The sequence below is a fragment of the Mandrillus leucophaeus genome, unplaced genomic scaffold, assembly GCF_000951045.1.
Source record: "Mandrillus leucophaeus isolate KB7577 unplaced genomic scaffold, Mleu.le_1.0 Scaffold40, whole genome shotgun sequence".
NCBI lineage: Eukaryota > Metazoa > Chordata > Mammalia > Primates > Cercopithecidae > Mandrillus > Mandrillus leucophaeus.
The window spans coordinates 415,580-439,688 of record NW_012104254.1 but is presented as its reverse complement, the minus strand read 5'-3'; the positions used below and the strand labels follow the sequence as shown (position 1 = coordinate 439,688).

Genomic DNA, 24,109 nt, shown 5'->3' with positions numbered 1-24,109 from the left:
GAACTCATAGGGGTGCTCTGTGCAGAACTCATAGAAGGCCACTGTACTCACAGAAGCAGATCCCAGGTCCTGACTACCTGCCATCTCAGCAGCTAAGAGGTCCCAAATCACATAAAAACTTCCCAGCAGAGTAATTTTCCAGGAACAGAAAGATTCCTTGCATCTGTAGAACTAGAGGGCACAGGACCCATTCTTTGACCGGGCCCTGGGAACTGTTTGTTCTCTTGTGAATTACCCATGGAAGAAAAATCAACAGCTGAGAGTTCCTGAGTGTTTGTAGAGCAAAAATGGGCAAATCCATTCAGACTGGACTAGGATTATCTTGGAGGAGACAAAAATTGCCAAAAACCTCTCTCTTTTTTTACCCTTAATGTAGTTCAGAAATAATTTTCAGCCTCTTTGATTAATGGTAGAATGCAAACATTTGCTAAGTAGAGATGCAAGCATATTGCTAAGCCCACTTAAATTTTCCAGATAATTCATTATTCATAGATTCAGTCCACTGGCTTCTGTAATGGACATGAACATTTTCAGGAATTATCTGTGGTATCCAGGGAAAATTCAGGAGTGTGTTCACAGTGAAAAATTCCCTGTAGACGTGTACAGAGCTCCTTATATAGTCACTGTGATCATTTCTCACTTTGAAAAACATCCCAATGTGGTTCATTCAGAGGATTGTAGCTTCAGGTCCTCAGATTCCTTCTCTGTTAAGAAAAATCATGGTGAAAAGACTCCATCCCCATTGGATTATGTATAAAAGAATCTTGATGGTTAACAGTATGGAACTAGAGCTCTTATCTCCTTGCCATTTAATGTGACTGACTGTGGCCAAATGCACTGAATCCAGATACATTAAAATGATCAAACATATTGATTAATAAATGCCAAGCAACATTAGACCCACATTTGTGAATGTTTTATATAATTCAAAATACAGACAGTAACTAGGGGTGTTTGGTTCTTGCAGCGTTTTTTTGTCCTGGATAATGGAATGTTAAAGTATTCAAAGGCACCACTCGATGTAAGTAGCACACAGGACATGTTTCAAAGATTGATTCTGAATTCTGCTTGAAGTGAGTAAACACTGTAATTGTACAAGCCTTGTGCCATAGTTACCAGCTTTGTGCATGTCTGGGCCTGTAAGATTTCACAAGCTCCCAAACCTCCATGTTCTAAAGTGTTTCAACCTAGTGCATGAAGATTTAACTATTTTGATGTGTGTTATTAAAAACAGAAGCTTAAACCTTAAAAGTGACACATGAGTAAAATCACCTTCTGTCACTTGGAGAGAAAACCCAAATGGGCTTTTTTTCTGCATCTCCCAATAAACTCTGCTTTATGTGTGCTGCTTTGTTCTTGTCAATGTCCTTTTAAAAACTATCTTACAAATCTTATTTCTAGGTCATATGTCTTTTTATCTTGGAGATCCCAATTCACAAAAATTATTCCAAATTGTTTTTATTTAGTATACAAAGGAGTAGTTTGCATGTAACACTGGAAAATTCCTTCCTTCATCATTGTGGTGTGGGGAAGTAACAGAAGTCTCAGGTTTCAGTTTTGTCCCCATCTCTGCCATTGAATCAGCCATGTCCTTGATCAGAGGAGCAGCCAGAAGGAAGAGCCGGCTGCTCCCTGCTTTCTGGTCCCAGCTGCCCCGTTCTGCCTCAGCAGCTGTCTGCCAGCTGATTACTCAGGGATGTTCTGTGTTATAGGTCAAAGATTGACCGCAGTTATTTTAGGACCACTAAAGATGGGAGAATATAAGCTGTGCAATCTAGAATTATGAAGAATTAGCATTACATTCTATGCCAAGACAGGAATAAGATGAATAGTCTTATTTATAAAAATTGGTGTGAAGTCACTTCAACATCAACTATCCTAGAACCTAATCCATAGAACCTTAACTATTTTGTTTGTTAAGGAGTTATATGTAGTATTCCACTTCCCATAGATAAGTTAAAGATTACCTTGAGTTCACTTAAATCCAGTACAGAAATATCAAATCATATATCCTTTCAGCCTATTTACTAGTCTTTTGATTTCAGATTCAAAAAGGAAAGGTCCACGGGAGCATAGATGTCGGACTGTCAGTCATGTCAATTAAAAAGAAAGCTCGAAGAATAGACCTTGACACAGAAGAGCACATCTATCATTTGAAGGTGAAATCACTTTTCAACAGTTTCTCTGCCATTATCAGGGGAAACCATTTGCCTACACCAGTGGTAGACAGGAGAGTGATTTTACAATTACTTTCTCCACTTGTTCATTGTCTTAGGTGAAATCTCAAGACTGGTTTGATGCATGGGTATCCAAACTGCGACATCATCGGTTGTATCGTCAGAATGAAATTGTGAGATCACCAAGAGATGCTAGTTTTCACATATTTCCTTCAACTTCCACAGCTGAATCCTCACCAGCTGCTAATGTTTCTGTAGTAGATGGAAAGGTATGATTTTGTTCTATAAAAACCAGCGTGAAAATTGCTTAGAAAATTATGCAAATTTTGGCCAGGCACGGTGGCTTACGCCTGTAATCCCAGCACTTTGGGAGGCCAAGGCGGGCGGATCACCTGATGGCCAGGAGTTTGAGACCAGCCTGGGCAACATGGTGAAAACCCCATCTCTACTAAAAACACAAAAATTAGTCAGATGTGATGGTGCACACCTGTAATCCCAACTACTCAGTAGGCTGAGGCACGAAAATTGCTTGAACCTGGGAGGCGGAGGTTGCAGTGAGCCATGATTGTGCCACTAGTGAACAGCCTGGGCAATACAGCAAGACTGCATCTCAAAAAAAATAAAAAAATAAAATAAAAAAGAAAATTATGCAAATGCGTAACTGAGTCTCATTTGGGAAAACCAGAAAGAGGAGGTTTGCTTTGTAAACTAACACTCAGAAGACAGCAGTGACATTTGGCATGAAAGTTAATTGCAAGTATAAATTAGGCCGAAATGTGGATCACCAAGAGAATTAGCAGTTATTTTTCCATTTTATGAATGGACTACCTTCTAACTTTATGTGGCTTTGTAGGAATACTAGGAAGTAAGTTAACATTTATTTAATCAACATTCAGAAATCAGATGTCTTCCCAAATGGTAATAAGAAGACCTCAAAATCTTGAAAATGAAACTTGCTTTTGTGTCTTGACCTATAATACATACATGAGAAGCTATGAAATTTCCCCATGAAGTAATTGCATGTGAGCTCAAAAATGTGACAGTAGTATAAGTAGTAGCCTACTTAAGTGATCAGGCACTGTGTTAAGCATTTGGCACTCATTCCTCTCTAATCTTTCAAATAACCAAAGTTCAGAGACAGGAAAAAATCTGTCCAGAAGTGACATAGCCATTAAACAGCTGAGCCAGGATCCAAGTCCACGTCTGTTTCCAAAATCAGTGCCCTTTCTATTTTTACCAGGTGCCAGACTAAGGGAGACTGACCTTGTTCTCTGGGCTGAAATAAGAGTTCACTTCTGTGTTGATGAAAAGCAAGAGATGTTGTTTGTTAAAAAAAATCAAGGTTAAGTCAACAGACATGAAAACAGCTGTTCCTGCCTTTGATTCAATGATTAAGTTTCCTGAAACCTAGTGCCACTGCACTGCGCAGGGGTGCACCAGCTTTACACTTGGCACTTGAAATTGAGGGCAGAGAGGGTGAGGAAGCTGGTTGCCACAGTACGTTGTGTTCAAGAACGTTCCAGTGAAGATTCTGCTTTTCTTTATTTGCTTACACAGGAATGTATGTCATACATAGGTCCAAGTTTCCTTTGCAAACCACTGGAAAACCTCATAGAGTAACTGCAATACTAACCAAATCAGATTAAATGAAACATTACTATATTCAGTTTTTGTTATTTTAATGGCAATTTTCATTAGATCCTATTAACTATGTTAAAATTATCTCAAACCTTACATTATTTATTTTTTTCTGTGTTTTATTTGTATTTATTTATTTATTTATTTATTTATTTATTTGAGACAAAGTCTCACTCTGTCACCCAGGCTGGAGTGCAGTGGTGTGCTTTGGCTCACTGCAGCCTCCTCAACCTCCTCCTCCTGAGTTCAATCGATTAACCTGCCTCAGCCTTCTGAGTAAGCTGGGATTACAGGCACCTACCACCACACCCAGCTCATTTTTAGTAGAGACAGGATTTCGCCATGTTGGCCATGCTGGTCTCAAACTCCTGACCTCAAGTGATCTGCCCACCTCGGCCTCCCAAAGTGCTGGGATTAGAGGCCAGATTACACACCTGGCCTTCAACCTCGCATTATTCCATTCTGGTTGCAGCCTTGCCAAGGACTGTTTAATTATCTTTTTTCTAGGAATGGGGTATTGGATTAACCCTAATACCAACCAGTTCTGAAATAAGAAAGGGAGCGAACCATCTGGTCAGCACATCAGGAAGGTTGGGAACTTACAGATGCCCAAGATAGTGCCGAGTTTCTCTGGCCTCCTGTGTTCTCACCAGAGAACTAAATCCTAGATTTAGTCCACGTTAAATGAGAATTGTATTCCAAATAGATCTTTAAAAAATACAAATTTTTTATTCTTTAGTTCATCCAGCTTCTGCCTACATCATTGGCACAGAGTATTGATGAAAGTATATTATTTTTATCTCCTATGTATTAAATTTATTAAAATATTTATTAAATTTATTGATGAAAATATGTTATTTTCATCCCTTATTTATTAAATAACTTGGGTAATATCTGAGAATGGAAGACTAAAATCAAATCCTCCCCACTATTTGCCTTGAAATAAGAAACTTCTTCAGCTCTGGTTTTCAAAACAGATCTGTTACTCTGGTTAATGACATACCTCTAAGATCTACTCAGTGAAAGATTTCCATTACATTTATCAAAATGCAATAAAGAGTAAAAAGAGCTTTTTATCACTTTGCCTGCCTTCTACATATCAAATTATGAGCCTCCTGAATGTTAATTGGTTTGTGGCCCTCTGTGGGGAATAAATAAGCGTGGGTTTGCTAAGAATGTGCATCATTCACTTTGTAATGATTTAGAAGAGACACAATTCAGTTGTAGTTGAATATTAAAGTCAACTATAAAGTTTTAAAATTATTTCAGTTTTTTAAGAAATAAGTTTCTTCTTTTTTCATTGTTTCCTGCAGTCACCTTAGTATCTCTATACTTAATACAGTTTTCACTTATTTCACATACAATCTTCTTAATGAAAAGTCTATAGATAATAACTTCAATGGAAAGCTCTGGATAATAACTTGCCAAGACTGTCTTTTTATAAATAATTTTCAATATGAATTCAAGGCATTGCAAGGTTGCTTACTGGTGGATAATGTATTTAGGAATCACATGTGGTTGAGGAGACCCTGAGTGGTCATAAGGGTGCAGAAACCTTTTGGAAAGGAAAGACTTAAATCATGAGTTGAGAGTACTGCCGTAAGGACACTGCACATACAACTTACTGAGTGATTAAAAATTACTGGGAATTTGAGTTGGCAGGTGCTTGTGACTATGAGATACAACACACTTAAATGTTGTCCTTCACTGAATGATGGAGATGGCAACTTAATGAGAGGTTGTTGTTTAGGAATGTCGCCCTCACTAAGCGCAAACCACATTAAGCCAAGAAGCTTCTTCCATGTTTTGACTGTGCATTTTCTTCCTTTCTTTGTTAATACGGCTTGAGGATACTTGTATTTTTTTAATCATTGAAAGGTACTGTTTCATAACCATACAATTCATCTTTGTTTGCCGTAGATGCAACCAAACAGCTTTCCATGGCAGTCCCCTTTACCATGCAGCAATAGCCTCCCTGCAACCTGCACGACTGGCCAGAGTAAAGTGGCAGCCTGGTTACAGGACTCGGAAGAGATGGACAGGTGTGCGGAAGGTTAGTTGTTTCCCTGTGTGGCCTGAGAGTAAGCCAAAACCAAACAAGAAACCAAACCTAAAGCGGTGAATTATGAGTGCTACATCTTTTATCCTGATTGCCTTGATCGCCTTGACCTTTCCTTGCTCTTACTTTTTCTCCTCCTTGTTCTTATCTTTATGCACCAGCTCCTTCTCTCTGCCGTGACTCGGGCTCCTTACCTGCCAGTTCTCCTGCACCCTCACAGCAGTTGAATCTGGTTCTTGCCTTTCCCCTGACTTCTACCCACTTCAGCCTTCTCTCCTTGTCACTTCACCAGCTCCTTCTGGCTTCTTTAGCTCTGGAACCTGGGGCAGTCACACAGAAGAGCAACCCCTGAGGAGAGCCTATGCTGCCCACAGCCCAAGAATCACTGCTCTGTCTTCCTCACTAGGTCACTTCCACAGCTGCCTTCTCTGCTGCTCTGTCTTGTGCACAGAGCAGGTGTATGTTTCCCGACAACTCGGCAATAAATGGCAAAGTTGTGAAATGCTGCGTCTTATATCCACAGTTACCTGTTAGTGTGCTCCACTATGGATCAGTGATTCAATATTCTGAACCAATACCTGATTCCCTCACATTGCCATCTCTGAGCCTCTTCATCTCTTCTTACCTTTACCTCCCTCGTAATTAACCAGCGCACAATGGTTCAAACTTGATGTACAGACCATTTCCATTCTATGAGAGTTTTCATTTGACCTTCAAAACTGAGAAAAACAAGGGCAATGCAGAGAGTGTTTAATAAGTCTCAATTAGTTTATTTTTTAGATGATCCTAAGATGATATTAGGCCTATTTTTTTTTCAGATTATTTTTCCTTATAAAATTATAATAAAAGCAGATATTAGATCACTTTTTTGTGTTCTCACTTAAAAAAATTAAAATTTGGTAATCTATGTTAGTGCTCCAACCAAAAGAATTTTTTCTTATTCTACCAGCATGTGGACTCAAAGTATGCAGCATTTTTTGTCGTTTTTATCAGCTTTCTGAGATACCCACATCCCAGACTTTATGTGAAAGTATGATTTCCTCTCTTTCTTATTGTAAATAGTGGAAGTGACAAAGAATGATGTAGCATGGTCCATGTGAAGGCTGTAGCAGGGTGATGAGACACGCACAATAAGTATTCCTTAGAGACCATTTCTGGCTTTCATAGAACTTTCTCATCTACCATCTCAGTAAGCAGGTAGGAGAGCTAAATACTACTATCACCACTGACAGATAAGGAAACTACAACTGAAAAATCTAAATTGATGTCTCCTTACACTTAGTTTGAGTCCTTGGCCTTAAATTGAACTATTCACAAACTTGTTTTCATTCTGTTAGAAAAAAGATGGATATAATTTTGATGGTTTTCAGCCCCAATTCCAGATTTCTGTGCTTATATAGCACCATTTATATAGAATAATCACAATTATTAGAGAGTATGAATGTAATATTTGCTAGATAGAAAGCTCGAAATGAAAATTTTAGTAACTGACCACAAAAATAAGAAAAGTAACTCAATTTTTTTTTTTTTTTTTTTTTTTTTTTTGAGACGGAGTCTTGCTCTGTTGCACAGGCTGGAGTGCAATGGTGCTATCTTGGCTCACTGCAACCTCCGCCTCCCTGGTTCAAGAGATTCTTCTGCCTCAGCCTTCCGAGTAGCTGGGATTACAGGCACCCACCATCATGTCTGGCTAATTTTCGTGGAGACAGGGTTTCACCATGTTGGCCAGGCTGGTCTTGAACTCCTGACCTCAGGTTATCTGCCCGCCTCTGCCTCCCGAAGTGCTGGGATTACAGGCGTGAGCCACCGCACCCAGCCCAATATTCTTGACCGTGTTTAATTTCACATATTAAAGGTCAGTTTTTTTTTTAAGAGTGATATTTTATTATATAGATTTTTGAATATTCTCTTGTTCTAAATGCACCAAAAAATGGAAAAAGAAAAAAACTAAAAGTCATTTCTTTATTCTAAATGTTAATTCAGACAGAATGAGTTGATGTCCAGGTGATGATGACGTTCCTGGACCATCGAATGCACTTTGAAAATCTGATTTCGTTAATATAATGTCTCTAAGAAATTTTAAAGTCATTCATTTCAACATTGTTAGCGAGCTAAATTAAAGAAAATATGTTTAACTGAATCTGTATTCCATCCTAGTTTTCTGAACTTGATTTTTACGCTACCCAAATTCCAGGTAACCACCTTGTAAAGCATGTTAGAGGAGCAGGTAGACAAGCTCCTAACAATGAAACCACAGGACTGCTGAAGTTCACTTGAGTGTGCTGCCCATGTGGCAAAAGCTATCAGAGCAGAAAAGGGATCACATACAGTGTGACGGAGAGTTTCATGATTTCTGCACTAATAGCTGTTAACTTACGAGAGTGAGCTTTGAAATATAATTAATGGTTTTTGGTTCTATACCAGCAAAGGGTGTTTTGTTCCCCCTGCCAGTGTCTTCATCATATAAACATGGATCTGCCTACTCATATTTGCCATAATTTGCATTGACCCTTTTTTTTAATCATCACCACTGCTCCCTAACCAATTTTAACATATTTTTATTTATGATTTCTTATTAGATCTCGCACATTGCCAGTCAAACCTTGTGGAACTTAGCAAACTCCTGCAAAATTTGGAAATACTTCAGAGAACTCAGTCAGCACCTAACTTTACTGACATGCAGGTAAACATATTCCTGCTGCTGGTAAAAGGACTTAGGATATTAATTTATAATCTTTATTGGGTTGTTCTATGAATATATAAGGTAATATTTAAAGATAGGTAACTACAATACAGACATTTGTTTATATTCTGGAGTTATTTTTAATATTTTTTGAATCTCGGTGTCAGTGTGTTAATTAAGATGATTATTTTAAAGTGTTTTACATTTAAATATACACTAGCCAGAATAAATAAATTCAGTATCTGAATTATTCTTCCGTGTTTGTGTTCTATTGGAAATGGTAGCTTTGAAGATATGCTTTAGATACTCTCAGAATTATTACTGTCTTTTCATATAGAAAACAAAGCTAGAGATTTCTAATCCTGTATTTATTTTGTTTATCAGAAAAATATATTTTATAATTAAGTTCTTATCTCTGCTTTTAATGCCCACTATGCATCTGATACGCCTTTCTCTCCTGGCCGGTTTGCTTATAGGCTCTAACAATGATCCTTTACTAACTTGCTGTGTTCTTGTCTATACCTGTATCATCTGTGTGAACTTAATAATACTTTGTTGCTTTTAACTATTTGTGTAATGTAGGCTAACTGTGTAGATATTTCAAAGAAAGACAAGCGGGTCACAAGACGATGGAGAACAAAAAGTGTCAGCAAAGATACAAAAATACAACTGCAGGTACAGATTTTACTTTTCCTTCATTCATGTTTCTACATAATTTTAAAGTACTAGTCTTTATACATCAGTTAATGCGCGTTAGATTGAAAGGGTAACTTAACTGCTTTAAAGCTGGCGCTTTTCAAACTCTCACATTGTCTAAAACAGTGGGAAATCTCTGTATTTTTCTCACTCTGGCATAAGTGGGAAGGATTTAAAAGAAAGGTTGAAATTATACAATATGTGTTCAAAATGGCATTTTATTCTCAATTATAGCCTTTGAACCATTAAAATATATTTTAACAAAAAGTTATCTTAAAAATCTAGATTGAAAATCTAGTGGGTTATAATGAACACTCATTTAAAAATATTAGATATTAAAAGAGGCATTTATGTGTCAGCCTTGTCCAAATTTTTTCTATCAAGAAAAAGGGTAGGAGGTTCAATACATTAGAAATCAACAAACCCAGATTTTAGTCTAATCACTGATTTTCTGGCAGTATAATTTTGTAAATTTCTGTTAAATTTCCTGAGCTTCCGTTTGCTCCTAAGTGATAGAGTTTATTTAATAAGCTCTGAATTCTCTTTCAACTCTAAAATTCTATGATCCTTCAAAAATAGATATTATTTGGCTTTCAACAATCACCTTAAAATCTGAACTAAATTCTTAAGAGCTTGTAATAAATGTACTTGAAATTTATTTGAAATAAATTACATATTTGAAATGAGTGACATTTTTAAAGTAAGATCCTTTTATATTGTTGTGTTTCAGTGATTCAAAATATGGTAGATTATGTCATAAACCATATTACTTTCAGATTTTTAAACTAGAATTTCCATTATTCTCATCCTGAATGCATATTATAAATGGCCCTTGTCCTGCACAGTCAAGATTAGACTTTATGATTTGGCTCTTTAAAATTATTATACAAATAAATTTATATTCTAATACAAAGGTAGAAAGAAGTACTTTTCAGAATTCTTCAGTCCCTTCTGAATAATTAACAAAATAATTCTTCTCTAATTTTGACTTCATTAATAACATTCTTTGTATTACAATTCTGACTGTGTAAATAACAAACTGTTGCTTTGCTTGCTAATCTGATATATTTGAAAATAAATTTTCATAAGCACTAATACCTATGTTTTTTTTATTTAGAATGTCTACATTCAATGAACACACCTTTTTGTGTTCATTTGCTCAGTACGTTTCCGTGTGTTTTCCCCTCTGTTTATAAAATTAATACTGTAGGGAGAGATGTGCCAAGTGATTTCACAAGAAAATTACTTAAAATTGCTTTTGGCAGTTTTATTGGTTTTGAACTTGTGAGTGTCTAGTTTTGTTTGTTTGTTTGTTTTAAGCGTGGTGTCTGAGTCAAAGCCAAGAACAAGACTCATTTTTATAAGTAAAAGAATCATTCCCCTAAATAAAATAATTGAAGAAGGCCTGCATCACAAGAAAGAACACATACATTTGTTAATAGATGTTGTTTTAATCTTGTGTCTATAGTGTATGCTATTGACCACATTCTTGTTCAGAGCTGTTGTCTTGGACAGGTTGGTTCCCAGTGAGTTGTAGTGCAATGTCCCAGCTACCTTGCTGCATCTAGGAGCTCCACCGGAGACCCCAAATCACTATTTTTTTTTTTTTTCTGAAGGACACAGAATGCAACATAAATTTTTATTTATGACTTGTGACTTTGCTAAGGATAATAAAATGGCCTTTGTAATTCTAGTTGAGTTATTTTTGAGGGAAATTGAAATCATCTAATCCCTCAAAGACACTCAAAGACAACTGCCTTTTCGAAGTGGGAGATTTAGTTCCAATTCCAAGAAGAAACAAATAAACTTAGGAATGGCAGTAAGCTGTTAATCATTCCCAGAGAAACTCCACTTCCACCTGGACTAAAACAAAAGGTATTTTAAGGGGAACACAGCAGAACTGGGTCCTATCCATGGACCTTTTCTGCTTGCCCAAACCAACAGGTCTTGCAGGAGCCTCAGGATACTCGTTCTCTACTACTGGGAAGTTCCTCCAAGATCCTTCAAAATTCACACTTGGCTAGGGAATCATAAGTTCATCTAGGATGAGTATGCCAACATGAAAATCTTTGCTACTCAGTATTTTGCCTAGAGAGAGGCATAACATCTAATGTTACTCTAGTGGATTAAAGATACCCACCACTTTCTCCTTCCTTATACCCAGCTTTTTCCCCTCCTGTTTTAAATGTTTTGATAATGGGAATTCTATCTAATGAGTCCAAGCATTTGTTTTGAGTCAATGATCATCTCACCACTCGAACCACTTTCGCTGATGTTTCAGCCAATATGAGAGGCTCTCAAGTGGTGAGAGTTCATTTTCCGTCCCCATCTTCTTCGTAACTAAGTACAACAGCCATTGGGAGGGTGCCCAGACCGTCCAGTGGTGGTGGTTGTGGTATTGTTGCTGCTGTTGTTGTTATCGATGTTGTGTTACTGAACTTTGTACTCAGTATTCCATAGTAGTTGTCATTTTGAAAAAAATTATAAAATAGGTCATTAAAAAAATTGACCACAAGAAAGTTAAAATGAAAAACATGTTATACTGGATGTTTGATTGCTTATTCTTGTGTAGGTTAGATTGTGCTATTGATTTAAATGAGTAGGTTAAATTCTAGACCAGTATGGCCTTGTTTCTACTGGAAACTATTGGGTAGTTGGCCTCAGAAATTCCTATTATGTAACTCATGAAGTCAGCATTTGTCCTAGAAGGTTCTGTGGAGACTACCTTTTAGAAAAAGTATTTCTTCTTGCCTCCTTAACTTCGAACTTTCTGGTTCGAATAAAAATCTCAATACCATTTTGCAGTAACAATTCAGCTGTGTTTTAAATGAAGTAAGAGGAAGGCAAGAAGGAAATATTTTGAAAGAAAGAGCTGTTAGATCTCCTGTGTTGCTGATAATATGAATTAAATACTAGATCCCTGGATGTTGAAGGGAATGGGGAATAGTAGAAAGTACATAGTAGCAGACAGATGATCTTATGTTGCTCCTGTGTAGCTGTCCTGCATCTCATAGATGCTCAAATTACACTGAAGGCTGAATATAAGTTCTTCCTCCTTTTACTACATTAAGGAAAAAGGATTTTGTCTAGAAAATATTTTTGTGGAAAACAGATTATGTGTGTGTGTGTGTGTGTGTGTATGACAAACATATACGTATATGTATGCAGAAGACTTATGAAGATGGAAAATAAATAAGATTGTAATTTTGGAACTTCTTTGAAGATTTAAAGATAGAAAAATTTAAAATATTTTTCTGACATCCCAAAAAGACTAAAGCAGTCCTACTGTTTCTTCAATCTGGGCTGTTAGGAGATTCTAAGAAAGTATATCTTAATTATTTGGAAATGAAATTATTGCTCATGGCTGGGCAAGGTGGCTCATGCCTGTAATCCCAGCATTTTGGGAAGCCAAGGAGGGAGGGTCACTTGAGGCCAGGAGTTCAAGGCTGCGGTGAGCCATGATCATGCCACAGCACTCCAGCCTGGGCAACAGAGTGAGACCCTATCTCAAAAAAGAAAAAAAAAATATTGCTCACAACCTTGAGGAGTCAGGGTCTGTCAGATGGAGGCAAAGTTGAATGATTAGAAGGAAATGTCATCATCCCTTAATCCCATCCACCAAGAGGAAAAAAACAAAATGAAAGAAAGCTGTAGGATTCTTCTACTGGTTTGTACATAGATGCGCATTACTAAATGAAAACTATGCTTTCAGGTTTTCGTAGTTGATTTTTATAGGCATTGTCCTCACTCACTGAGGAACTTAAGTTTTCTTTTCTGATCTTATGGGGTCTGGCATCTTCCTTGGAAAATTCTTAGACTTGAAAATCCCAGCACTGTTACTGATGTGGAGTCCCAGATAGTGAGCTGTATAATAGGAGATTAAGTAGGAAGTTGAAGAACCCTCATACCCTTCCCTTACTTTTTTTCTTCCAGTAAGAAATTAAAAAAAAAAAAAATTCTGTCTGGCCATTAGGAGGCTCTCATTACAACCTGTTCATTTTAGCCTTCCTACATTATTTAATCAGTTTTTCCTGAACTTAGTTTTCCTTGCTACCATTTATTGAATACCTTTTGACTTCATATAACATGATATCATATGAATAAAACAGTATGCATATTTATTTTACCTTAAAATTGCAGGCTGTCCATCAGTTTATAACTCCGTCTCCTTTTGGGGTGTGAGTTATAGTCAGCAAATAGAATTCAGGTGTTTGAGTAATCTGCAATGACAGCAATGAACATTTCTCATAGCATGAATGCCCCTGTGAGCTCTTTTCGATGCTGATTTAAGAAAAGTCGACTTCAGTTAAAAACTGTCCCTCTCCTTGTCTGATTATCTTTCATCCTCCCATCTTCCATCCTTTCCTCCCCCGTCCTGTGTTTCCTCCCCCCTTCTCTTCTCCCATTCACTGTCAGGAAGGGCCACCTGTGAAGGGCCAGTTCAGCACAACTCGGCGCCGGCAGAGGCTAGCAGCAGCAGTGGCTACAACAGTGAGTGGATTTCAATCTCAAGTGGAAGTTTAATAAGAATGAAAACCTGTGTACAAGGGTGACCTCCTTGTCCTGATGGTGCCACTGGTGTGTGATGGTGTCACCTGTAGCCCAATCATGGCAGCATAGCTTTCGCATGTTCTCTGGCTGTCTTTGCATGGCAGGAGTCAAACACGGGTATTCCTTTTTACAATGGAGAACTATTATATAATCCAGTTCTTTTGCTATACGTGAAGACATAATTTAAGTCAAATTTGCAAAATTGAGTGCAGTGCCCCATGATGTGAGCTTTCCTTAAATTATATTGTTTTTTTTTTCTTTTTTACCATACTGATATTGGAACTTTTGCTAACTAATTTCTCTTTTCCTAAGAAAAGTCATGTTACTACAGACATAAATTGTGCTTTTTTTTGTAGCAGTGTGACTATTTGAAAAGGATGTGAGAATAAAGAAATGAGAGGGTAAGAAAAGGTGAATTTTGCTGTCATCTCTAAATGGCTACCCAAGTTACACTTAGCAAGGGAAAATTGTTTTCTGAAGAGAATATTGACATGAAAATTAGAAATTGCAGTGTGGAAATGACAAAAATAAAGACAGTTTTATGGTATTTAATCCATATCTAGAGGCTTTTTTTTTTTTTTTTCTGAGAGAAAATAGAATGGATATAAGGAGAGTAGAGAACATACTGAGGTAGATAAGGCAAATGGATAGTGAATGACTTGTCTACAGAATATAAAATAGAGTATCAAAACACAAGAACTCCTTGCTGGATAAAAGTCAATTAAAAACTTTGTTTAGTCATGAGAGCCTATGAACTTCGTAAAATATAGTTTACTGAGTTCATAGCAATCATAGATGTTAGTTTTTTGGCTATTAGATAATACTTCCTTAATTAACAACAGTCTTGCTGTCACTAAGGGTGGAATGTATTTGAAGACTAGAATTGCTGAAAAAAATATGAAAAAGTTTTGGCTGCATTACAAGAGAATGGATGCTGATGTGAGGATTGGTGGATTTCTACTTTATGATTAGTAATTGGCTCTTGCCTTATATCTGGGTGTTTAGCTAGACTGAGAAACAAATTTGCTTTTGATTATGAAATGAACCAGTGACTTGGAATTTATTAGGGAACTGACTCTTAAACTCACAGTTTTGTAAACATTCGAACAAACAAATTATTGAAATAGCTTTCATGGTCCATGTATATCTTATGCATGTATTCAAATGCAGATGAATAAATCCCATGACACTGATGTGGTAACAGATTCTGACAATAGATGCACATATAATCAGTTCAATATTATTAAAGGTAATTTTCCATTTATAAAATTAATAAATACACATGGTTATTAGAGATAACAACTTAGAATGGAAAGGAACAGTCCATCATTTTATGAAAACACTGTTTTCTTAAGCAATATACATCTAAGATGCCATGCAGAGAAGTGATTCTGTCTCTTCTGTGTTAATTTTTTAAATTGCAGATACATACAGTGAATATAATAAAACTGAGATTAGTACCTATTTGAATAGAATGGGTTCATATTTTTAAAATTGGCAGTAGAAGAGAAAGAGCTTTTAAAAGAAGAAATCATTAATGCCCACCTCCCAGGTTAGCTGTGACTATAGAAGTTATGAGAAAAACTTAGTGGCATGTAGTAAGAAAAGCTACTGGCAACATTTAATAATGTATTCAGGAATAACTAGGGGGACTGGCTACTCCAGGATCTATAGCTTTGTCTCCATACCAAAATGCTGCAACATCTAGCAGATGTTTCAGAAATTTATTCTTGATGACTCTTAGCGCTAGCATTCAGGATAGCCAACTCACAACAGCAGCCAGACCCAACAGAACAGGAGACTGGAAAAAGAGAAATACTGGCTCTTCCCCATGGAAGAACACTGAGGATCCCAATGCAGTCAGTACCCTCAAAGAATCCCTGTACACATAGTGCAGAATAGCAACAGCAGGAGACTTTTCCCACTGGCTTGATGAGTCCTGTAAGCATAGTATCTATCTTAGACCTACTGTGTAGACTTTCATGTCTACATTGCTGAATTTCACTGTCAGCAACTCCATTGTCAACTCATTTCGCTTTTGACTTCTTCATGGACAGGTGTTAAGAGCATCTCCTAATGCTACCAGAATATTCTAGGATCAGGCTTCCCTCCTGTCATAGGACTTACAAGAAGGCCTTGAATTTCTTTCCTGCACAAGGTAGAAAGGCCCAAATTGAGTGTTGAGGGTTCTCAGATATAAACATGGAGAGCTGTAGGCAGCTTGCACTCCAGCCATCACTGACAGAGAAACCAGTTACCACTTAGATTTTTGAATCCCATAATACTCAAATTGATGAATAAAAAGCTGAGTAAATAAGTCCCCTGTCTGAACAGATATTCAATTAGGGTTAGATTAATACATCCCAATTTGTATTCTCAAAAGTCCTCAATTAAAATGACCCATTCTACATACCTCTTTTTAACAAAAAAAGGTATACCAATATATAAACATTTTCAGTCAGAAGTATATGAAGATTAGTTCTCAATTTCCCAGGGAACCATCTGATTGCAATTTGAATGGAACATTCAAGTCTCTTTCCCTATGGGTAGTATGCAAAACCACTTTTACTGTTTTAATAGCCAGTTTAAGTTTCCATTACGTTCAGAATATAAATTTGTAACTTATGTTTTTCTTCTCAGCATCTGACTCCAACATTTAATAGAGGAATAATTATCTCAGGGACAAGTCTGGGTCCTTCCTGGACTCCCTGGGTTTTTACTGCATAATGGCCTCTATATAAGCTTCCCGCCAACTCTCATGACCCCACTCCTCACCCGCTCAAGGAAGAGACTCCTTTTCCAAGCCATGTGAGTCCTTGGAGTGTTGAAGGCACCTGAATGCAGATAAAAATCCTTTTCCATGATGCTCAACATATTACCAAAGACCCACATTTATTTTTCTTAATGCTGTTCTAGTTCCTTATATCAGAAAACTGTATCATTAATTCTGAAAACTCTCAGATCTACCTATTTTTTTCACTCAGAGTCTCTCCCCATGACATCCTAATCTCCAGCAACTTTTCCATGGATTCTGTGTCCCTCAAGGGGCTGACTGCTCTTTCTAGATTTAGCATCACCACAGTTAGGGTCAGAACTTCCTTTCTCTATCTTCTGACATTCTGCCACATAAATACCATTCCTTTGTACGTATCCTAAAAGGTCCTCAGTCCTTGTTATTATTAAGTTACCTGGACAGGATTCCAGCAGAGTATTGAACCCCAGCACTCCGTTTTCTTAAATGGCTTATTGGCCACTTCTGGGTCTCAAATCTAGAATAGACAGAACTTTTCAGCCTGATAATATTGATAAACAAGCTGTTTAACAATCATCTCCCAGCCCAGTGTAGCCAAGTTCTCCAAAGAAGATGAGGTAGGGTTCCTTTGATGACACCAGATACCAAATGCTTCAAATAACATATATTAACATGCTTAGCTTAGCTGAATTTGAGGGGAAAGCTTCATGCTCACTGTCTTCCCCAGTAAGTCTTGGATATCTTTTAAGAGAAATAAATCCTTGCCAGGACAATGCTGCATCAGAAGGATGCTCTGTCTCAACTGCCCTCAACCTGCAGCTCAGGCCAGATATTTTGGTTCTTTCCATCTCTTCCATTTGTCCTCTAAATCCTTGGAGAAAACGTGCCCTCTTCTCCTTCCCCCTTTCTCTCACCAAATATGTTAGGAATTTTAAAGCAAAAACCAAAAAATTAAAAAAGAAGAGGTCCTGACATACATATCCGTCAGAGGGTAATGGTTCCTTCCTCCCACAGCACATTCCCCGTTAGCTAGGGGGTGTGAATTATCCTATCAGTTACACAAAATTCCAACCTGTGGTGGAGTCTAAGAGTCTGGTTCTTGAAAATAATTGAATGCACATCTGTGCAATAAGAATTAAGGAGAAGTTGTTTGTGATCTGATTTGCAGGAAGAATTGGTATTTTCCTTTCCAGGAATGTTTGACTGACATTTGTAATGTTTGGGTAAAGCCTTCTTAAAGGGGAGGAAAAGGTGCTTTGCCTCCACCCATCAGGAGCCTAGTCCGTATCCAGCCTAGGCAAGGAAGTACCTCTAGCCATGTGGAAAATCTATAGTAATATGACTTTTTCTACTTACTGCTTCTTGGTATTGGCCGGTTCATGAACCATGTGCATATATGTAATAGAGTTGTGTGTAACATACAAAGGTAAACCACAGTGATTTATATAATACATATTTCATTTACTAATATAAAATTTAGTAAGTCAATTTCCAAAATAAGTGTGAGTCTCTTTAAGCCATTACTGTATTTACTATTAAGCCTGATCTGTTTTTTATTTAATGGCTACAGAGTAAGTGAATCTTCCAGTATATGCATCTCTTCAATTTTACAGGTTTAATAAGATCCTGCTCCAGGCTCAGATAGTCCAGACTGTTAAGAGAAGGTCAGCTACATCACAGTTCAGACTGCTGTTTTTCTGCCAGTTATTTTTGAGGTGCAAGTATGAGTTCAGAGTTTAAGCTTGCCTGAGATTATGTCTTTTATTCCTGTCATTCTGTAGTCATTTCTCTCTGTAACTGAGAAATCGGTGAGTTTGTGGCAGTTCTAAATCAATAATGGGAAATGAGACTCCCTCTTCCCACCCCAACCGCCTGCAAAATAAATGAGTACTGAGTGTCTCCAAGTGTGTTATCAGAGAGGAATCTATTATTTTGAAGAATGGGAGAGGTCTTTTCTGTGTAGGAGAATGTGAAACAATGCACTGTTGCTCTTTAATAATTTGTGTCTTCCCCTTTCAGGTTCCTTTCAGTGCTACCATGTCACCAGTTCGCTTGCATTCCTCCAACCCCAACCTTTGTGCAGATATTGAATTTCAGACTCCCCCTAGCCACCTCACTGACCCTCTGGAAAGTTCAACAGATTATACAAAGCTGCAAGAAGAATTTTGTCTAATCGCACAGAAAGGTAATAACAAAAATAATGCACCCTTTAAAGAAGCTCTCTTTGATGAAAGATTATCCTTTGTTCTTTTATCTTTGTCTTTGTGGTAATGATAGAAAGACTAAATGGTTTCATATAGTGGTTGAAGTTCTATATACAAAAATGCAACAGGACATGATGCTTGCCTGTTGGAAGATCACACATCACAGGTTTATAGTTTTGACTAAAGAAAGAAAGTGCCATGGGGATGGGAGATAAATAAATTATACACAATCTGGCAAGATACTACTACTCAACGTTTTTTTCAATGTGTCTTAGTTATCATTTAATACGTATTTATTGGTTCTCTTTAGATTCTGTTTATTTCTTTTTTTATTAAATAATACTCATTTATTGGACTTTACAATTTGTGGGTCGGGAATTCAGGCAGGGCTCAGCTAAGCAGCGAAACCTCTGAGCCACATGTCTTTGACTAGCCCCAGTCACTAGGATTCGGCTGCAGGTTGAACTGGGCTGAAAGACCCAAGGTGGCTTCCCTCCTGTGCCTAGCATGTTAGCTGGACAGCTGGAAGGCTGCACACAACTATGCCCCCTTCCTCTCCATGGCAGTTTAGGGTTCCAAGAGCCTGGCAGTGGAAGCTGCTCGTCCTCTTCAAGGCCAGCTCTGGAACTGGTGTGGCATTCTACTTCCATTGTATTCTATTGGTCAAAGCACTATAGGCCAGCTCAGATTTGAGGGGAAATTGATTCCACATTTGAGCCTCTTCTTTATGCTCTGTGGCTGATGATAACAATTTAATTTACACAACAAGCCTCATTGAAAATTTAACATAAAGAAGACGAGAGCAATATTAATTTGTTTATGTAACAGCATTGATTTATAACCAGTAACTTCTACTTTGGGGAAGGAGGTGCAAAAGGTAGAGTGTGACCACAAATGCGGGAGTTGAATATATGAGTATGGCACAGCTGCTAAGGGAAGATTAGGTACTTTGGAAGGCAGGCCCAGGAAAACTTTGTGTATTTGGTTGCAATTCTGAAGCTTCTAGGAAATCCAAGTATCAACAGAGTTTTAAAGCTTCTGTTGAATGATACATCACATTAACCAACTGAAAGAAAAAAACCACATAATCATGTCATTTGCAGAAAAAGCATTTGTCAAAGTTCAATACCCTTTCTTGATTAAAAAGAACTCTTAATGGTTTAAGTATAGAAGGAAAGTTTCTCAACAGATTATAATAAAGGCTGTTTATGAAAAACACACAGCTAACATCACTTAGTGGGGAGAAATGGAAAGCTTTTCCTCTAAGATCTGGTACAAGGCAAGGTGGCCCACTCCTCCTGCTTCTATTCAACATGGTACTGGAAGTACTATCAAGAGCAATTAGACAACAAAAAGAAATAAAAGGTATCCAAATCAGAAAGGAAAAAGTAAAATGATCTCTATTTGTAGATGACATGATCCTATGTTTAGAAAACCCCAAAGATGCCACCAAGAAAGTGTTAGAGCTAATGAATGAATTCATTAAAGTTGCAGGATATACAGTGAACATACAAAACCCTGTTATTCTATATACGAATAACAACATAGCTGAAAAAGAAATCAAGATCAATCCTATTTATGACAAAATAAAATACTTAGGAATAAATTTAACCAAGGAGTTGAAAAACCTGTACACTGAGAACTATAAAAAAAAATGATGAAAGAAATTAAAGAGGACACAAATAAACAAAAGATATTTCATGCTCATGGAATCAAAAAGTTATGTTGTTAGAATGTTCATACTTGCAGCCATAAAAAAGAGCAAGATCATGTGTTTTGCAGGAAAATGGATAGAGCTAGAGGTTATTATCCTCAGCAAACTAATGCAGGAATAGAAAACCAAATACCACTGTTCTCACTACAAGTGGGGGCTAAATGACAACAACTTATGAACAAAAGAAGAAACACAAGCAAAAAACACTGGAGCCTATTTGAGGGTGGAGGGTGGGAGGAGGGAGAGGAACAGAGAAGATAACTATTGGGTACTGGGCTTAATACTTGAGTAGTGAAATAATCTGTACAATGAACCTGCATGACACATGTTTACCTATGTAACAAACCTTCACCTGTTACCCCTAAACCTAAAATAACAGCTAAAAAAAGTTCATACTACCTAAAGAAATATACAGATTCAATATAATTCCTATCAAAATGCTAATGACACTCTTCCAAGATATAGGAAAAACAATAATAAAATTCACATGGGCACTCCATTCCAAGATGGCAGAATAGGAACAACTCCAGTCTGCAGCTCCCAGCGTGATCAACACAGAAAATGGGTGATTTCTGCATTTCCAACTGAGGTATCTGGTTCATCTCACTGGGACTGGTTGGACAGTGGGTGCAGCCCACGAAGGGTGAGCCAAAGCAGGGCAGGGCATCACCTCTCCCAGGAAATGCAAGGGGTCAGGGGATTTCCCTTTCCTAGCCAAGGGAAGGCATGACAGACTGTACCTGGAAAAACGGGACACTCCCACCCAAATACTGCGCTTTTCCCAAGGTCTTGGCAACTGGCAGACAAGGAGATTCTCTCCCATGCCTGGCTTGGTGGGTCCCACACCCACGAAGCCTCGCTCACTGCTAGCACAGCAGTCTGAGATCGAACTGCGAAGCGGCAGCCTGGCTGGGGGAGGGGCGTCCACCATTGCTGAGGCTTGAGTGGGTAAACAAAGCAGCCAGGAAGCTCGAACTGGGCAGAGCCCATCGCAGCTCAGCAAGGCCTACTCCCTCTATAGACTCCACCTCTGTGGGCAGGACATAGCTAAGTAAAAGGCAGCAGACAACTTCTGGAGACTTAAACTTCCCTGTCTGACAGTTCTGAAGAGAGCAGTGGCTCTCCCAGCATGGCGTTTCAACTCTGAGAACAGACAGACTGCCTCCTCAAGTGGGTCCCTGACCCCCATGTAGCCTAACTGGGAAACACCTCCCAGTAGGGGCCAACAGACACCTCATATAGGTGGGTGCCTCTCTGGGATGCAGCTTCCAGAGGAAGGATCAGGCAGCAATAATTGCTGTTCTGCAGCCTCCGCTGTTGATACCCAGTCAAATGGTCTGGAGTGCACCTCCAGCAAACTCCAACAGACCAGAAGCTGAGGAACCTGACTGTTAGAAGGAAAACTAACAAACAGAAAGGAATAGCATCAACATCAACAAAAGGGTCATCTACACCAAAACCCTGTTTGTAGGTCACCAACATCAAAGACCAAAGGTGGATAAAACCACAAAGATGGAGAGAAACCATAGCAGAAAAGCTGAAAATTCTAACAGCCAGAGCACCTCTTCTCCTCCAAAGGATCGCAACTCCTTGCCAGCAATGGAACAAAGCTAGACAGAGAATGACTTTTATGAGTTGGCATAAGTAGGCTTTAGAAGGTCAGTAATAACAAACTTCTCCAAGCTAAAGGAGCATGTTCTAACCCATCACAAGGAAGCTAAAAACCTTGAAAAAAGGTTAGATGAATGGCTAACTAGAATAAATAGTGTAGAGAAGACCTTAAATGACCTGATGGAGCTGAAAACCACGGCACGAGAACTTCGTGACACATGCACAAGCTTCAATAGCCAATTCAATCAAGTGGAAGAAAGGATATCAGTGATTGAAGATCAAATTAATGAAATAAAGCAAGAAGACAAGGTTAGAGAAAAAAGAGTGAAAAGAAACGAACAAAGTCTCCAAGAAATATGGGACTATGTGAAAAGACCAAATCTACACTTGATAAGCGTACCTGAAAGTGACGGAGTAATGGAACCAAGCTGGAAAACACTCTTCAGGATATTATCCAGGAGAACTTCCCCAACCTAGCAAGTCAGGCCAACATTCAAATTCAGGAAATACAGAGAACACCACAAAGAAACTCCTCGAGAAGAGGAACCCCAAGACAAGTAATTGTCAGATCCACCAAGGTTGATATGAAGGAAAAAATGTTAAGCGCAGCCAGAGAGAAAGGTCCAGTTACCCACAAAGGGAATCCCATCAGGCTAACAGTGGATCTCTCAGCAGAAACCCTACAAACCAGAAGAGAGTAGGGGCCAATATTCAAGATTCTTAAAGAAAAGAATTTTCAACCCAGAATTTCATATCCAGCCAAACTAAGCTTCATAAGTGAAGGAGAAATAAAATCCCTTACAGACAAGCAAATGCTGAGAGATTTTGTCAACACCAGGCCTGCCTTGCAAGAGCTCTTGAAGGAAGCACTAAACATGGAAAGAAACAACCGGTACTGGCCACTGCAAAAACATGCCAAATTGTAAGCACTAAACGTGGAAAGAAACAACCAGTACTGGCCACTGCAAAAACATGCCAAATTGTAAAGACCATCATCGATGCTATGAAGAAACTGCATCAGTTAATGGGCAAAATAACGAGCAAACATCATAATGACAGGATTAAATTCACACATAACAATATTAACCTTAAATGTAAATGGACTAAATGCCCCAATTAAAAGACATAGACTGGCAAATTGGATAAAGAGTCAAGACCCATCAGTATGTATTCAGGAGACCCATCTCACATGCAGAGATACACATAGGCTCAAAGTAAAGGGATGGAGGAAGATCTACCAAGCAAATGGAAAGCAAAAAAAGCAGGGGTTGCAATCCTAGTCTCTGATAAAACAGGCTTTAAACCAACAAAGATCAAAAGAGACAAAGAAGGCCACTAAATAATGGTAAAGGAATTAATTCAACAAGAAGAGCTAACTATCCTAAATATATATGTACCCAATACAGGAGTACCCAGGTTCACAAGGCAAGTCCTTAGAGACCTACAAGGAGACTTAGACTCCCACACAATAATAATGGGAGACTAAACACCCCACTGTCAATATTAGATCAATGAGACAGAAGGTTAACAAGGATATCCAGGACTTCAACTCAGCTCCGCACCAAGCAAACCTAATAGACATCTACAGAACTCTCCACCCCAAATTAACAGAATGTACATTCTTCTCAGCACCACATCACACTTATTCTAAAATTGACCACATAATTGTAAGTAAAGCACTCCTCAACAAATGTAAAAGAACAGAAATCACAACAGACTGTCTCTGAGACCACAATGCAATCAAATTAGGACTCAGGATTAAGAAACTCACTCAAAACTGCACAACTACTTGGAAACTGAACAACCTGCTTCTTAATGACTACTGGGTAATTAACGAAATGAAGGCAGAAATAACGATGTTCTTTGAAACCAATGAGAACAAAAACACGACGTACCAGAATCTCTGGGACACATTTAAAGCAGTGTGTAGATGGAAATTTATACCACTAAATGCCCACAAGAGAAAGCAGGAAAGATCCAAAAAGCGACACCCAACATCACAATTAAAAGAACTAGAGAAGCAA

The 24,109-nt window shown here is 38.1% G+C and overlaps 1 protein-coding gene across 2 annotated transcripts in view; it reads left to right on the top strand.

Moving 5' to 3' along the window:
* OSBPL6 (oxysterol binding protein-like 6) overlaps positions 1-24,109 on the top strand; it is a 154,129-nt gene that overhangs the window by 78,449 nt on the left and 51,571 nt on the right. For both annotated transcript variants that reach the window (XM_011991827.1, XM_011991826.1), the window contains 7 exons: positions 2,046-2,159; positions 2,276-2,446; positions 5,736-5,868; positions 8,454-8,557; positions 9,140-9,232; positions 13,670-13,744; positions 18,576-18,741. In XM_011991827.1, the coding sequence (XP_011847217.1) occupies positions 2,046-2,159; positions 2,276-2,446; positions 5,736-5,868; positions 8,454-8,557; positions 9,140-9,232; positions 13,670-13,744; positions 18,576-18,741 (856 nt within the window). The remainder of the gene's footprint in view (positions 1-2,045; positions 2,160-2,275; positions 2,447-5,735; positions 5,869-8,453; positions 8,558-9,139; positions 9,233-13,669; positions 13,745-18,575; positions 18,742-24,109) is intronic.